Source organism: Lipotes vexillifer, unplaced genomic scaffold (genome assembly GCF_000442215.2).
Source record: "Lipotes vexillifer unplaced genomic scaffold, Lipotes_vexillifer_v1.1 scaffold330, whole genome shotgun sequence".
Classification (NCBI taxonomy): domain Eukaryota; kingdom Metazoa; phylum Chordata; class Mammalia; order Artiodactyla; family Lipotidae; genus Lipotes; species Lipotes vexillifer.
The window spans coordinates 210,894-228,482 of record NW_006775627.1 but is presented as its reverse complement, the minus strand read 5'-3'; the positions used below and the strand labels follow the sequence as shown (position 1 = coordinate 228,482).

General features: G+C 33.7%; 1 protein-coding gene across 1 annotated transcript in view; it reads right to left on the bottom strand.

The window, feature by feature from the left end:
- SCN7A (sodium voltage-gated channel alpha subunit 7) overlaps nucleotides 1-16,469 on the bottom strand; it is a 61,277-nt gene extending 44,808 nt beyond the window's left edge. The window contains 8 exon segments of the mRNA XM_007450045.1: nucleotides 1,941-2,082; nucleotides 4,738-4,807; nucleotides 7,045-7,251; nucleotides 10,295-10,386; nucleotides 11,795-11,923; nucleotides 12,291-12,380; nucleotides 12,879-12,991; nucleotides 16,245-16,469. Of these exon segments, the coding sequence (XP_007450107.1) occupies nucleotides 1,941-2,082; nucleotides 4,738-4,807; nucleotides 7,045-7,251; nucleotides 10,295-10,386; nucleotides 11,795-11,923; nucleotides 12,291-12,380; nucleotides 12,879-12,991; nucleotides 16,245-16,469 (1,068 nt within the window).
- Between the last annotated feature and the right edge of the window lie 1,120 nt (nucleotides 16,470-17,589).

The following is a 17,589-nucleotide window of genomic DNA, read 5'->3' as shown; positions in this document are numbered from 1 at the left end:
AGCAGGGCAATGCTCAGAGTAAAAACCCAGTCCAAATCAAAGCAAACCTTATCTACACTGGTCAATAAAAATTTAGAGTACAATAATGATGAAGGTCCTGTAAGACTCCAGCACCAGAGCACTCCCAAACTGATTTCTCATTTCACTGGTTGTATGAGAGGATTTCCTTTAGACCAATGTTACCAAGAAAATTAGCTAACGCACTTTGAAAGCTGTAAACAAAAAGGCAAGACATTCACTATTATGTAAAGTAACATAACCCATGAATATTCACTCATATTTTTGTTTATTAAAATTTCATCAAGCATTTCTCTGTGTTAGATGCTGAGAATACAAAAATTAAAATAAGACCAAATACTTCTTCTTAGGTAGTGTATCTCCTAGTGGGAGGAAATACTGAACAAGCAATTAAAATAACCACTACCTGAGGCAATTACAGGGTACCATGGAATTCTGATGTAGAATATGTCCAGCTCTAAAAGAAGAGGTTGGGGAAAGGCTCAAAAAAGAAATATAGCTTGGAGGCATAAATCTGAGGCATGAGGCTGAAGATGGAAGAAACTTGAATTTGTACACACTGAAACAAGAAATTATGGGAAAAGGTCATTTAGGAAACAGCAAATCTTTTTGACTCAAATAAAGCAGAGAGTATATATTGGGATATTGTTGGGAAATGACTCTGGCAACAAATGCTGAGACTAGATTTTAAAGGGCACAATGGACAATGCATATGGACTTTGAACTTCATCCCACAGAAATTTGGAAATCACTGAAGGATTGTTAGAAGGAGAATAACACGATGAGATTATTTTAGAAATAAGAAGTTTATAGTGTTGTGGAGGAGGCATTGATGCTTGTCAAAATTTTGGGAAATAACAATATAACTACTCTTACAAAATTAGAAAAATATAGTTTGCATAAAGAAAAAATCACTTGTAATATTTTTATGTACTTCTACTAGAAATATAATTATACTACAAGCATGTTTGGTTTACTTGATTTTCATTTAATAATATATTATGAATCTTTGTGCCAAAAATATATTATATTATCCTTATCATTATTAATGGCCTGTAAACACACATACACACACACCATAATTTATTCAGTCATAAAAAGTATGGTGTGTGTGTTTAAAAAGAGTGTTCTTCTTCAACTGTAAATACTTCTGGAATTTAAAGTAATTTATTTATTTTATCTAATATCCTTCGATATTAACTATGCTGCTGAAATGACACTGCATATTCCACTGTGCTGGAACTTTTCTTAAAAGAAAAATTGAATCTCTATTTTAATGAGCATGTATTATATCCTTCTGAGACACTATGGCACACAAATCGTCAGTTATAAAGGAGGACTCTCAGCATTTTGATTTCAAGTCTCATAACAGTAGGCTTTCTGCTATTACAACTGGAGCCTGATTGAATATTAAAGGAGAATGAGAAGAAATAGAGAATTAAAGAGAAAGAGTACATTGTGGGCATTCAACAAATAATTTCTTAATACATGGTAATCTCATAGGTTCGATTTTTTTGTCTAAAGAATTAGTACTTAGAAATGCTCTTTACTTAGTTAATGTCAAATGTCTGAGACCACAGAGCAGTATAGTGATCTCTGGCAGATACATGTGTTTTAACTTTGGGGAGATTACCTAAATGCTCTGATCTTAGGGTCTTCAAAAAAAGCGCATATACATATTTATATCCTTGTAGGATTGTTTCAAAGATTAAGTAAGATATTAATACCATACATAAGAACACAGACTTGGGCTCAGTTTTAACATACAGTTTGACATTAGGTAATTCTCGTCCTCTTTTCTTCTGTCCTCAAATTCTTCTTCACATAAAAATTTAATACAGTGTATTATATTTGATCATTATTTCAGAAAGGAGGAGCATGGCACCATTTTTCCGTGCAGTGCAGATTCCCTGTGTTCTTACCTGGTGATAAAGTGCTTCAGGGTAATCCTGCATCATTAACCGAAATAGGGCTAATAAGGTCCAGCCAAAACTGTCAAAATTTGTGTAGCCATAATCAGGATTTACACCAGCTTTTACACACACATATCCTTCAGGACACTGACTAATTAAGACACAGAAAAGAAAAACTGCTTACTCTTAGGTGACTTTCAGATTATGGTCAAATCATAAATATAGAACATCTGCCCATGAATAATAAAGGGCTCCCTCTTCCACAGGAAGTAGTCTTCTCCCAAACAATTCCCGGCGGAAAAAGCTGCATATAAGTTAGATTTTAAGTTGATATAAGTGAACAGTGTTAATTAAACTAAAAGACAACAGGGCCTCACAAATGGTTTTTGCTAAGCCTTTTGTTAAAGATTTCTTTACTACCCAGTATCAAAGTGAAAGTATAACTGACGGAAAATAACACTGATAAAAATAAAGCTGTAGTAGTTTAGGGTTTAATTTTTAAATGATCTCACCTCAAACCCTTACATCCCATTATTTAAGAGTGAGAAAAAATTTATTATCAATAATTTATAAGCAGAACTGGCAGTTTGGTAGAAAGATGATTAAATATTTATTTCATTTCCTTTCATGGAGTTTTCATACTTTTACCTACTGGGGCTTGGGTGTTGTGGTCCATTATGACAGTAGTGGCCCAACAAATCATGCTTCCTCCATCCACAACTTTCTGTAGTTCCTCCTACGTTATTGGAACTTTGGCCATGTGACTTGTTTTGTATACTTATTAATGGTTAACAATTGTGATGCAAACAGAGGTTTAAAAAGTACTTGTGTGTCGAGGCTTGTTAAATTGCTGACCTACAGAATGTGAACAAATGAATTTTTGTTCTTGTCTTTTTTTTTTTTTTTTTTGCGGTACACGGGCCTCTCACTGTTGTGGCCTCTCCCGTCGTGGAGCACAGGCTCTGGACGCGCAGGCTCAGTGGCCATGGCTCACAGGCCTAGCCGCTCCGCGGCATGTGGGATCTTCCCGGACCAGGGCATGAACCCGTGTCCCCAGCATCGGCAGGCGGACTCTCCAACCACTACACCACCAGGGAAGCCCATCTGTTCTTGTCTTAAAGCACCAACTTTTAGGATAGTTTATCATGCAGCAAAGTATGATGGCTGCAGGTGAAAACACTGTAGGACTTTTTCTCTTCTGGCCTTGACATACTATATCATTGTGATTCTGTCTGTCCATGACCAGATATCTCCAACATGCATTTCAGGTCAAATTTAATTTGGAATGTCCATTGAAAGGGTTAGCTCGAGTGGGATGGGGCAGACACGATGAGATGAAATCACAATCTGGACTTGAAAACAGAAAGGAAGTCCAACAGTAGGGTGGCAAAAAGAGTTGAGTAAGCAACAATATGTCTAAATCACCTTAATACAACTAAACTACGTAACTCATGTTCCCCTCTCCCGTGTGCTTTTTTGTCAATCTGTGCCCAGAGCCTCTAAGAAAGAGCTGAGTTTATAAATGGGTGTCAAGTCATCCCGGCTTAGGGAAGTAACATAAGGAATTGAGTCATAGTACTGCTGAGAAGCACTGTATTTCTACCTTCTTATCTCTTCATCTGAAATTATAGGACAATAAAACTTGAGAGTTTTGTCATCTCACTGAAGAATTATTTATAAGTACTGTTTTTAAGAGCAATCAGCTTGTGATTAATGTAAATTATATTCATTAAAGACATACAAGCCATAAAATAAGTGAAATAACATCATATCTTTAATTTTTTTCTTCAAAGTCTTCGGGCTGAAGAATAGATTATATTGCCTTTCTTGATAATTCCTATTAGCTCTGGGGCACACTGAAAACAGAAAATCAGATTCTTATTTAAGTCCCAGCTCTTCCATTTACTAACTTCTTGACCTTGAATAAATCATTTAGCTAGTCTATCCATTATACTTTTTTCTGTAAAATCAGATTAATAGTATTCCATATTGTACACTTCTCAGCATGGTTTTGTTGGTAAAATGAGATTATATAATCAAATGGGAACCATTAATAAAAGCAATAATCATTAACTAAATACTATTGATCAGGGATACTGAAACGGAGCAGGACCCTATGGTCCTTGCTCTCCCATGTCCTCATCCTGCCTTTTGTCTGTGGATAAACTTTAACCAAAGAATAAGTTTAATCAGAGAAGTGAGAAAAAGTAGAATCAAAGGAAAACAGTCAAAGGAGACCAAATAATAAAAGTTTAGTCATTAAACATAGTCAAGGACCTTTAGTTCCTTCTCAAGGGCTACAGATAATATTCTGAGCCATATCGTGTGAGCTGTCCATAGATGCTGAAATCCCCACCAGGTGGAAGGAGTTAACTACATGAAGACCAGACTGTAGCCATGACATGAGCTGCCATAATTCCGAGAACTGGCCTCAAGGAAATGGGAACAAACCAACCCTGGAACTGAAGATTAACTGTACTTAAAACAATCAAGATGATGCTGGTCAGACCACCGATGACCAATATCAAGATGTCTGTCAGAGCTGACTGCGCTGTTTCTGCCTGTAGCCCCCTCCCTCCATCTATAAAAGCTCTTGCTCCCTGATTGTCAGGGCGGTGGGGTCAGAGTCGGCCATTGGACACAGGCTTCCGCCCTCTCCCCACCCCACCCCCTGCTCACGGTTGCCGGCACCCAAAATAAAGCAAACTTTCCTTTCCACCAACCTGGCCTCTTTACCGGCTTTTGAGTGTTGAACAGCCAGACCTCACTTTTGGTTACAGTAGAAGAAAACATTAATACCACTTACCCAGCATCTGTTCTGTTGCCACAAAGAAGAGCATATCTTTCTCCTTCCAAGTAATAAAAGTTTTCTGTTTCTGAAAAATAGGAAAGAAATGATATTCCATATCTAATCTTGAGTGGACAGCATATCTGAAACCCAATTAAATCTGTAGAGATGAACATACTTCTGTACAGTGAGAAGGAAGGAGCATAGAGCCTGCCTCCCCCGCTTTTCTTTTAAATCTAGGAGGCTGTCCTAGCATCCATTGTACAGGCCAAAAGACCTCTGGCAATCCACCTACTCCAGCCAGGTATGACCAGACCCTGAAAGAAAAATTCCCAAGACTAATCTATTTGAAAACTGAGGACTATTCCTTCCAGGACTTATTCCTGATGATCTTCCTGAACAGAAGACCAGAGTTTTCTGTCTCTGAGTTTAATTTCCATTCTCTTCCCACTTTGCAGCTTATTTTTCTACAATGAGTGTCCAGTGCCGCCTAATTACTTGTCCTGATATCACCTAGTTTCAATCATAATCTGAGCTAATCTGAGTCATAGCCCATAGAATTCATCCAGGTATTTTTATCTGCTATCAATCAAAATGTAAATTGTGTATTTATAGATATCAGTTACCAGGGTTGGGAACAGACATGCTTAGTAGCATTGCTTTTTAGGTTCTGAATTCAAATCACAAAAATCAAACCCATGAGATCAGTCCTGGTGAGTGTGTGTGTGTGTGTGTGTGTGTGTGTGTGTGTGTGTGTATACAAAATTGAATTACACCAATCCCAGAAAATGTCACTTTAATTTGTCACCTAAAATAATTTTAGAAGAATTAAAAAATCATAGTTAGGAACCATTAATCAAAACTTTTGAGTGACAGTCAAAAACCAAATGAAATTTGACATTAGAACTGGGCAGTCCCAAGTGCTCTTCTAAATACAAGGACTAGGGCACGGAAATTAGGTTAAATAATGTTTTGCAAATATATTTCCAGCAATTCCTAACATGCTATTTGAGAAAATGGAATGACTAGAATTGGACAAATATTAAAGTGATAATCTTTTAAATGATTTCATTATAATATACATACTTTAACAAAGAAAAGAACTTGGACTCTATTTTCTTAGCAATAACCAGTGAAGTAGCAAAATTTTTAGTAGTTATAGCATATTTTTATTACAACATCAAAGAAGCTAAAGGGGATTTCATTTGGAATCTAAGATTTAACATCCATCTCCTATTGTTCTTATCACTAGAATTAAGACCATGAAATAGACCTACATAATAAGGAAACATTTCACATATATACTAATAATTTTGCATTACTTGCATCATAATCATATTATGGGGTAAACCAAAGAGTAAAATTTATTAAGATTTGTTTTAGAACTTATTAAATCCAAAGTATAAATAAAATTAAGGTAGAAGGGCTACTTAAGGTTTATCAATATTTTATTTTTATTAGTTGAACAATATGCTTTTGTTTTTTTCTACATTCTGTCAGAAAAGAGCTGATGATTTTAGTATGAGGGAAAAATCTAATAAGAGATTAGATTAGAGATTAGATTAGAGATTAGATTGGCCTGGTGAAAAGGGAATGGGTTTTAAAGCCAGATGGAGCTTGGCTAGAATCCTAGTTTTGCCACTGAGTGGTTATAGCATGCTAGAACATTCACAGAATTTCTCTTTACTTCTGTTTCTCTGTTGGTAACAGGGGTTATTCATATCTTCTCTAAAGGATTATGGTGAAGATATGTGATCAGGCATGTGAATTACTTATGTATAAGGGCTAAGCAATACTTGTTTGACATTATTTCTCTTAGCCTAAACTATTTTCATTATTCATCAAAGTATAACTCAAAGCATTTAAAATGAGCAGCAGCAACTGAAATACAACAACAGTAAGAATTTCTATATTGTAGGTCATTTTTTGATTTATATGATCACCCCAAAGTTTCTAATGTGTACACTTACATTTAAATTTTAAACAACTTTATCAAAGAAAGGTAGTATCATGAGGATTGTACTCTGATAAAATTGCAATTAAGACTTTGGTCATATTTATTTATTTATGAAAGGATAAAATTTGCAAGTTTTAGCCATTCCAAACTTAGGTTTCCCTGGTTTAACTGTCTGAAGACTTGGAACTTTATTATCCTGATAAAGGAAACTGATCCAAATTAGTACTTGAGCATGGTTATGGCATTTACCTGAAGGTTGTTCTGAAGTCAAATTTGTTCTGAAATTGAATGTTTAATATTTCTGTGAAGAACGTTTTGCCAGTAAGAAAAGTTTTAATTTTCTTGATATAGATGCAAGGGAGTCTTACCTCGAATATAATAAGGATTTCCGGGTCTGTTGTGCAATGCTTCAGTTCCATTTTCTTGGGGCCATCGCAAACATTTATGCTTCAGGTTGCCCATGAAGAGCCCCATCCCAATTAGAGAAAATATGCTCAGAAAGAAGAGAGTTAGGATAATGACCCCAGTGAGTTTCTTCAAACAATGGATCAGGATCCCTACAAAAGACTTCAGACCTGAAAAGAGAAAGGTTTGTTTTCGATAAAATAAAATATCTTAGTAAAGCAGGATTAGCAAACTTCTCCCATGGCAAATGCAGATGCCATCGAAATCAATAGCTTTGTGTTTTATAAATTTAATTCACCATTATCTAGGTCCAATGACTAAAATGAATAAAACCCTTAACTTTGAGGTTTCTGTATTATTGCTAATTTATTACACCTGGCAATAATTTAGACATAACTTAGTATTTTCAAATTAGTTATTTGTTTGTTTCTCTTTACTACATAAAGAACAGGCCCTCTCTCTTGGCTATTGCCTTTCAGAGTAATCACCATTATTTATAAGCATAGGTAAAGGCGTAGAGTTAAAAATCAACATGGGTTGCAAATGTTGAAACAAGAAATAGTTTGAAATAGCGGTATTCTATACATTCTTTCATTAACTTTTTTTTTAAACACCTTTATTGGAGTATAATTGCTTTACAATGGTGTGTTAGCTTTTGCTTTATAAAGGAGTGAATCAGTTATACATATACATATATCCCCATATCTCTTCCCTCTTGCATCTCCCTCCCTCCCACCCTCCTTATCCCACCCTTCTAGGTGGTCACAAACCACTGAGCTCATCGCCCTGTGCTATGCGGCTGCTTCCCACTAGCTATCTATTTTACTTTTGGTAGTGTATATATGTCCATGCCACTCTCTCACTTTGTCACAGCTTACCCTTTCCCCTCCCCATATCCTCAAGTCCATTCTCTAGTAGGTCTGTGTCTTTATTCCCATCTTGCCCCTAGGTTCTTCATGATGATTTTGTTTTTATTAGATTCCATATATATGTGTTAGCATATGGTATTTGTTTTTCTCTTTCTGACTTACTTCACTCTGTATTACAGACTCTAGGTCCACCCACCTCACTACAAATAACTCAATTTTGTTTCTTTTTATGGCTGAGTAATATTCCATTGTATATATGTGCCACAACTTCTTTATCCATTCATCTGTTGATGGACACTTAGGGTACTTCCATGTCCTGGCTATTGTAAATAGTGCTGCAATGAACATTGGGGTGCATGTGTCTTTTTGAATTATGGTTTGCTCAGGGTATATGCCCAGTAGTGGGATTGCTGGGTAGTATGGTAGTTCTATTTTTAGTTTTTTAAGGAACCTCCATACTGTTCTCCATAGTGGCTATCTCATTAACTTTTTAAGAACTCAATTTTTGGAGCTGATTAAGTAAAACATGAAAAACTTTTAATGATTAGAAATGAGAATAACACATAACTGTGATTATGTGTGGCTGTATTTATATCAGAATACTTACTAATCGAGAATTCAACTTTAAAGATAGATTTATTTCAGAACATTCGTTTTTCTAATTATTAAATAATACATGCTCAATTTTGAAAACATAGAAAACAAGAAGATACAACAACAAAAACCCCATAATTAAATTTCATTGATGAAACTACTATAAGCCTTCCTTCCTCCCTTGCTTCCTTCCTTCTTTCCAACCTTCCTTCGTTAGTTCCCTCTTTCCTTCCTTCTCTTTTTCCCTTGCTCCTTTTTTATTTGTTGGTCTGTTTAAATTTATGATCCTAATAGCTACTCAGCTCAACAATGGATGAGAATATACTAGCTCTGTGACGTTGAGCAAGTTACCAACATTTCTATGCTTGTTTTATTATTTTTTAAATGGGTATAATGATACCTATTTCATATATCATTGTGAGAATTGAAAATCTATTTTTTAAATGACCTCCTCAGATGATTAGATTTCTTGAGTGTAATAGAACAGGGTTGAAATAAAGTTATTCCTGTGGTTAAAGAAATGTGATATCTAGAGTAGATATACAATTTTAATTGCTATCATACCGAAATACATATTTATAGCTACTTTTGCCACCTGGAATAATACTATTAATTTTTTTTGCCATATGCAAGTCTTTTTAAAGTATTACATTAGAAATGGAATTTCTGTATCAAAATATATGACCATATTTAAGTATCGATTCATACGTTCAAATTGTTGCGATGTTGAACCAATGCATAAACCACAGACTATAAATATATAGTCAGGCCTTCACTAAAGCTAGAACATTTAAAAAAATATCATTGCCAATGTATTAGAAGACAAGAGATATAATTTATAAACCATACAATTCACCTGTTTAATGTGTACTATTTAATGTTTCAGTATATCCACAAAGTTAGGCATCCATTACCATATTTCTCCAATCTTTTTTTGCTGTTTTGCCCAGCCTGTTCTCCAAGTACAGAGTGTGCAATATATCTGGCCTTTTTCATGATTTCCAGTGGATGAACGTTGCCTGTAGATCTTATTTTTGGTATTATCACACTTGCCTGTGGGTTTATTTGTTCAACTATTTCATAATACCTCTGACTCATAGAAGCCAAAAAAAACTCTGAGTCAAGTTTTCCTAGCTGATTGTTTTTATCCATTCAGAACAACGAATCAGAAGGTATTGGTAGGCTTCTCTAAGACTCTTTCAGGAATGGGAGATGTAAATTAGTTGTCAGCTTCGTCCATCAATGTGGTCACACCTCCACTTTATTTAGCAGAACCTTCTTAAACTTTGTGGCATGTGGAATGCTTCCTATCCAAGCACTGACAACAAAAGGGAATTTATCTTATTTTATATTGCTTTGTTCATTTCAACTGGTTATTAGACACAGTGAGGAAAACAAGAGGACAGATTAGATATCTGTCTAAACTGCTATCTCTCTCAGAAGTCTAAGGACAATTTTATAAGTTCATATTTAAGACATAAGAATAAGTAAAAAAGAAAAAAAAATATTTTGATTGAGCTCTATATTTTATTATCAAAAGCATTGAACCCACTTAAAATAAGTAAAAAATGTGATATATCTTTCTTGCCATTCCAGGAGTGACTGAAATAAATTTGAAAATCAGATAATTCATTTATTCCAAAGCTGAAACACTGTTCAATTTAACATTTCTTCAAGCAATAATAGGGGTGTTCAGATGAATACACGGAAGTACATGAAACAAAATGAAGAAGTCAATGCCTTTTCTTACCTTGGTTTAAAGGAATAATTTTCAAAATTCTCAAATTTCTTGTAATTCGAAATATTGAAATGAAGTTTGGAGGTGAATATCTTGATATATGCCTGTGGGATTAAATTGGAGTCATTTAGAAGTCATATTGAGTTTATATTACTTATCTTTGGCTCTTTATACTATTTGAAACTTATTTTTAAAACCATATATCCAAATGTTTCACTTGCTTTCATTATTACATTTTGCAAACAGTTTTATTATTGATTGGAAGGGAAAGACTGCTATAGTGCAAGGTATCCAAGTAAATATTAATCTACAAACAAATTATCAGAGTTTATAAAAGCTTGACACTGAGTAGTCATAATTCCATATCAAATACTCTATATTATGTTCATAAATACTTTGAATCTAATTGGTGAAGAGATAGTTAAAAATAAGGAAATCCATAGTTTTTTAAAGGAATAAAATTTAAGTATTTAAACTTCTGGTGATGATAATGATGGTGATGCGGTGATGATGATGATGACAAAGGTGATGGTGATGACAGCAGAAGTAAAGGTGTATAGTGGTTAAGGACACAGACTCTGTAGCCAGACTGACCATGTAGAAATACAGGCTCCACTATTTAAATTACTTAATCTTTCTTGCCTTAGTTTCCTCAAACGTAAAGTAAGGATAATAATACTTCCTAATTCTGAGGATTTGGGGGGATTAAATAAGTTAATATAGGTAAAGTTCATGGCAAAGCATCTGGCACATACTAAGGGCTAAATGTTAGCTGTGTTACCTAAGTGTTAGCTAATAGCAATGGCAAGAGCAGAAATAATAATAGTAATAATAGAAGTAGCAGTGATAATAATTTCAATGATATTAGCTACTATTTTTTGACCGCTTACAACATGGCAGAAACTAATTATGTTCTTTATAAAGGTTATTTCTTTTTTAAAAAAATTGACTCCAAGTCCACAAATAGAGTATTATTTTAAATTATTTTAACAGAAGTTTAATGCCAGTGACAATTTCTTTAGCCATAAAATAGAATACACTAAGTAGAAGGATTTAATAAATCAATACACATGTAAATTATTGGAACTTAATGTATCATTCTAGAAAAATGTGTGCGTATAAAATATCTTATTCTGATAACTAGAATATTTACTGTTTTTAAGCAATGTAGATTAGAGAAGAATCAAATACGCCAGGATCCTCTCTTAAACTCCCAGGAGATTTTCTGTTCACTGAAAATAATCACTTCAAATGCAAAAATTCAATCTCTATTGTTTTTGCTTTGGGTAGATTACAGAGGTAATATCCCACTCCTTTCATTTTGAATGCATATTCTAAGGACTAGTTCAGTTGGAGCTGCCTGAGAGAGCTCATTATGGCTATGATTTATGAATTATTCTTTACTCACAGAATTTTTGCAGGCAGAAAACTTTATCATCCTCAGTGTTTCTTTATGAAAAGCATTTTCTTAGCAAGGTATTAAGATGTTTGCAACTTAAAAGAAATACTCACTCAAACAAAGTTACACTGAAATCGAGCCAGTTCCATGGATCACCAAAGAAATAAAAAGATCCTGCCCAGATGCCTCTTGCAATGAGTTTTACAAGTATTTCAAATGTATAAATTCCAAGCAAAGTATTCCTGCAGAAAAGATTTCACATAATAACTTTTCATATTAAAAGTGAGACTAATACATCGTCATCTCTGAAGTACTATGTCGAGGATAATTATCTGGCAACCAAGCAACCAAGCAACCAATCAACCAGACGACCATAGGATAGGGCTTTAGTTAGGGCTTCTAGAGTGGGCTATGTCTTACAGCATTAACCATGAAATTTGACTATCAATTAATTGTGGAATGTGTATAAATATATTACGTACAATGTATATTATATATTAAAATATTAATTTGCTATAATATGTTATATATAATGTACTGTAACACAATGTGTTAAATATAAAATATAATCATATATGCAATTATACGTAATAAAATTATATAACTTACTGTAATGCTGGACCCCATTTTGGCAAATCAGTCATGGACATAAATATGCAGTCAATCAGGATGCTAATTAAGATTAGCAGTCGGAAAAAGGTAAGTTATCGTCAAGGAATAATGTTAATAAAAATAATATTGGAAATACATGTTTCTATAATCTGTTTATATGTATTTACACATATGAGATCACACAGTTTCTTAAATGTAAAAAAAATATACTCCTCATATTGAAAACAATGAGGATTACTAAGATTTGTTAACATTTACTACTGTTGTGTGTACTAGAAAATAAAACAATATATATATATATTTTTTTGGCCACGAGGCATGTGGGATCTTAGTTCCCCGACCAGGGATTGAACCCGAGCCCCCTGCAGTTGAAGTGCGGAGTCTTAACTGCTGGACCACCACGGAAGTCCCTAGAAAATATATTTTAAATGTACTTTCAAATATGGAACACAGTGCAGTTATAATCAAGATTTCAGTATGACCTAAAATGAATATTAATTAAAAAGAGAAAAAGACTGCAGCAATATCTGAATACAATAGTTGCATTTGATATTAGTACAGTCTAAAACCAACAGAAAAGGATATGGATGTACCAAAATCTTAATGGTTGTTCTTCTAACTGAATTGAAAGGAGACAATGTACACCAGGTGGCATTGAATCTGAATATTGTTCTCTTTTTATTTAATACTATGAAAGTCTGTAAGAGGAAAAGAAGAACATCAAGTGAAATGAAAAAAAAAGAACATCAATTGAAATTAGAAATGAGAATTATGATCTCATCAATTATGAAGCATATTGCCAATGATCATTTCAGTCATGAAGTCTAATAGTTATACTTCTTACATTTTGATATCCTTTTACAGACTAAATCAAATGGAAAGTTTTTTTTAAACTATTTTTACTTATATTTAGCCTTACTTACCACTTTTTTTTACCAGTGTTCTACCTAAGAAAACTGTTTGCCACACACCAATCCTCAAGTCTTCCTGCAAAACTAATGTAATAGAAAGAAATCTATATCCAGATGGCTCATGGGTATGCATTTAAGCATACTAAAATTCAATGAATATAAAATAAGTTAAATTTATTTTGAAGCAAATAAGGTATGGGATTATAGTAGTAAAAGTGACCGAATACACTCAAACATTACATTAATCATTAGTAATTACCTTCGGTATAAAACCCCACTTGTAAATTATCAATGACATAAACATATATTTTTTTATTTTTTTGCGGTACACGGGCCTCTCACTGTTGTGGCCTCTCCCATTGCGGGGCACAGGCTCCGGACGCGCAGGCTCAGCGGCCATGGCTCATGGGCCCAGCCGCTCCGCGACATGTGCGATCCTCCCGAACCGGGGCACGAACCCCTGTCCCCCGCATCGGCAGGCGAACTCTCAACCACTGCGCCACCAGGGAAGCCCCAACATAAACATATTTAAAACAGAAGTTTATATCATGTAAAACTAATATGTTGGCATATAGAAGCATTAAACCAAAAAAGGGAAAAATCAGAAACATTTTAAAAAGGACTTATGTATATGTGTGTATATCTATACGTGTGTAAAATATGGATACACAGTAAAAGTGTATATGTATGTGTGTATGTCTGTACATATATATACACACACACACATAAGTATATACACACATACATATGTGCACTTTTATTATATATACATACCCATTTGGAAAATTCATTTGTTGTGGTGTGTGCATAACTATATTACACATAGTAAACATTATATAGAGTATAATGTAACAGTAATGTAACAGTAATGTATAGTGTATAAAGCAATGTGATAAAATATATTATAATATACTAAAATATATATTATATTTAATATATAATTATACAGAGGTGTATATGTGACTATACATTGGTATTTATATTTGTCTGTATATACAAATATATATTCATTGATATTTTATGAATACCTATTCTAAATGGAAAACAAACCGTGCTCTGATTCTCCTCAATGGAACACTTTTCCAACATACAATTTGTGTGTATTTTGGCCTGATTGTAGTTATTGTCCCTCTTTCCATTTTAAAAGCAAAAAGAAAATAAAAAGGGCCAAATAAAATAAATCTGATTGTTTAAAATGTTCTTTCCATGTATTTTCCAAAACAATTTCAAACTTCACACAGGATGTAGCCAACCAACTTATGTCTTTGTGAAGGAATGAGTAGATCCAGATAGATAGAATACTTTTCTAGTTAATGTTTAAGTGCTGAAATTGTTCATTTCATTTTAGAATTATTTATTTGTATGCCATCTTTAACAGAGTAAACTAAATATAATTTAAATTTTTAGTATCTTTGTGTTATCACTAATAACAATACTTTTTATACTAAGATATCCTTACCGTTTTGGGTTTTTTTCAAAATCTTTGATTTTGTCTTCAGTAACTCACCTACATTTGTCTGCCATCTCTGTAAACACTACGAAGAACTCAGAACTCTGCTATAATAGAGTTACCTTTAAGGTTACTGTTATATCAACTGTTAATGACTTAAGCGTAGCAAAAGTGAAAGTGGAGATAATTGAGATGAGGTCTTACATTTTCACTAAAATGTTCTTAAGGTTTTACAGGTGTTTTACAGCGAATGATGCATAATGCCCAGGGAGGCTACCAGAGATACTGGAGTCTTTTGTTAATATATACATTTATACTGTAAATTGTCAATATGCTTCCACCATGCAAAGTATTCAAAAGAGTTGTGATTATACAAAATGCTCACTTTGCCTTCTGTCCAGAAAGTGATTCAATTTCATTTCACCCATTTGGTAAAATCACTGAACACTCTACAAGAATATCAAATTACATTTGTCTACAATGGGACTAATCCTCATCTCTCCCAAATTTGATCTTTCTTTATAGTTACTTCATTTTTGTCAGAAGCACTTCTATTCTTTCAAGCTGGAAACCTTGACATTATTAATCAGTCTTCAAATCCTGCTATTTCTTCTCAGGTGTGTTACCTCTCTCTCCAAGACACTCCTATAATCCAGACCTCTTGACTTCAGGCCTCAATTGTTTTCTCTCTAATTTCATCTTTCTGACCCTATCTCTTCCATGCAATAGTAATTTAGGAATCTGTAGATTAATCTTACTTAAACACTTCATTCATTACACCAGTACTTTGGCCACCACATTAAAGCCATGTTGCCATCTCTGTTATCTCATCTTATTTCCCACAATTTGCAACACAGCTACAGGGTTCTAGTTCTATCATCAGCCTGTCTCTTCCCTATTCCAGAATTAATATCTGCTATTGACTGATTGTTCATTGAAGAGCTTCCCTTTGCCTTGTAAGAATGTGAAGTGCTCTCCAAGCTATCACTCAAATTCTACTTTCTTAGTAGAGACTCTTCCAGCTTTGTCAGTCTACACAGATCTCTGTCTTTACTAAGCATAATTATTTTTATTTTTATCATTTTGTGCTTCTTTTTGGATTGTTCAAATATTTAGTAAGTTGCTCAAATCATTCTCTGGATAGATAGGCTGTGACTGTATGAATGAATAAAATTTATGAATGAAATATACACTGGCTTTATTTTCCTAACTACTGAGTAAGCTCATCAAGTTGAACAGTTGAAATTGCTGTACATAGTATGGAAATTTTATATGATAGTTATTTTAAAATCAGTAATCTTAAGTAGCCAATCATTATGCTCACATAAAAGAAATCATTTACATCAAGGCATAACAGTATAGCCTGTTACATACAAAGTAAAGTAACCCTAAACAAACTAACCTACCAGGCAAATATTCAGTTTTGGTAAAAATCTCAAATATGTGTGAAATTTCTTATCCAGCTTTCTATAACTTAAAATTACTTCTTCACTTATTCTTTCATCTTCTTTCATCCTATCTCAATTACATTTTTCACATGTCTGGAAAATGAATAAAAATATACTCATAATAAGTTTAATTAATCCTTACCATTTTATTCTTGTAGTATGGGTCCACATCTTCCAATGGCTCTGACACCATTGCTCTAGGAAGATTTCCATAAACAAATGGCAGCTCTTTTCCAACTTCCAAGTCAGTGTTTGGCTTTAAATCTTCTTTGTGTTCCTCACTGTGTTTTTTAGCACTATGCTGTTCCATAACTTCAAGAGACTCTCTGGTGAAGGGGACAAGGCCCTTAGGTTCTGGGGAAGCCATTTCCAATTTTGTACCTGAAAAGTATTTTCTTCAGTTCTAGATAAGATTTGTGTATATAAAGAAAAATTTTAAATTTTAAAAGTCTAGGATAGGAATAAAAGAGAAGAGCAAACTGAATAAAAGCACTCAAAGAAAATTCCTGAGTTTTAGAGAAATCTGAGTCATTAAACTTGGTTTTGTTTCACTTAATTTTAGACTTAATTTATAATTTCACGAATAACTCATTCTATTTCATTTATTCATCCACTGAATCTTCTTTCTTTTACTGAAATCTGCCTTTCAGTTTCTCCCTTGTAATGAAAGAGTTCTAAAGTGGCTAGAGATTGTTGGAAGGCCAAATCCAATTATTTCACTCTCAGCTGTATTTAACTACTGATTAGACTTTCCTTCTCTAAACTCAGTTTTCATTGGCTCTGGGGTCCCCCTCTTCTTTATCTCTTCCTATAGCTCTGATTAATTCCTTTGACTTAGTTTTTCCTCCGAAATTTTAACTTTGATATCCTTTAAAGTTCTGCTTTTCCCCTAGTTATATCCATCTTTTTGGTAAATACATGGGCAAACACAGAGTTTTAACCACCATACATGGGTATTTACCAAGTACATTTCACCCTTCCCTCAGTCATCTATGTGGCAATCCACCAATAACAGCAATTTAACAAGTAAAAACAAAGTTTGTTGTTTTTCCCCAAGACTAGAATCACTCTTTTACCTTCTAGCCATTGTAAAAACAAAAACACACATATAAACTTATTACCTTGAAAATTACTCATGAAATGTTTTTCTTTGTCATTAATTCCTCTGAAAAAAGAATATTCTTACAATTATTTTCCATTAGGTATTTAAATCTTATCCACTGTTCATATACCTACATCAAGATAGTCATCTTTGTAATTCTATCTCTGGATTGCTCTAGTAGTCTTTACAGGTCTCTCTCAATTCTAGTCTTTATCTACTTCAAGTCGTCCTACGGGTCACTCAATTAGTCTTCATTAAATACAATTTCATGCATCAATTCTCCATTTATGAACCTGGTTCTTTCCTCTCATATAAAATTACGTTCTTTTGCTGATTTTTTCCAGCCCAATTTCTGTCAAAACCTACCCTTCAAATGATCCTGCTC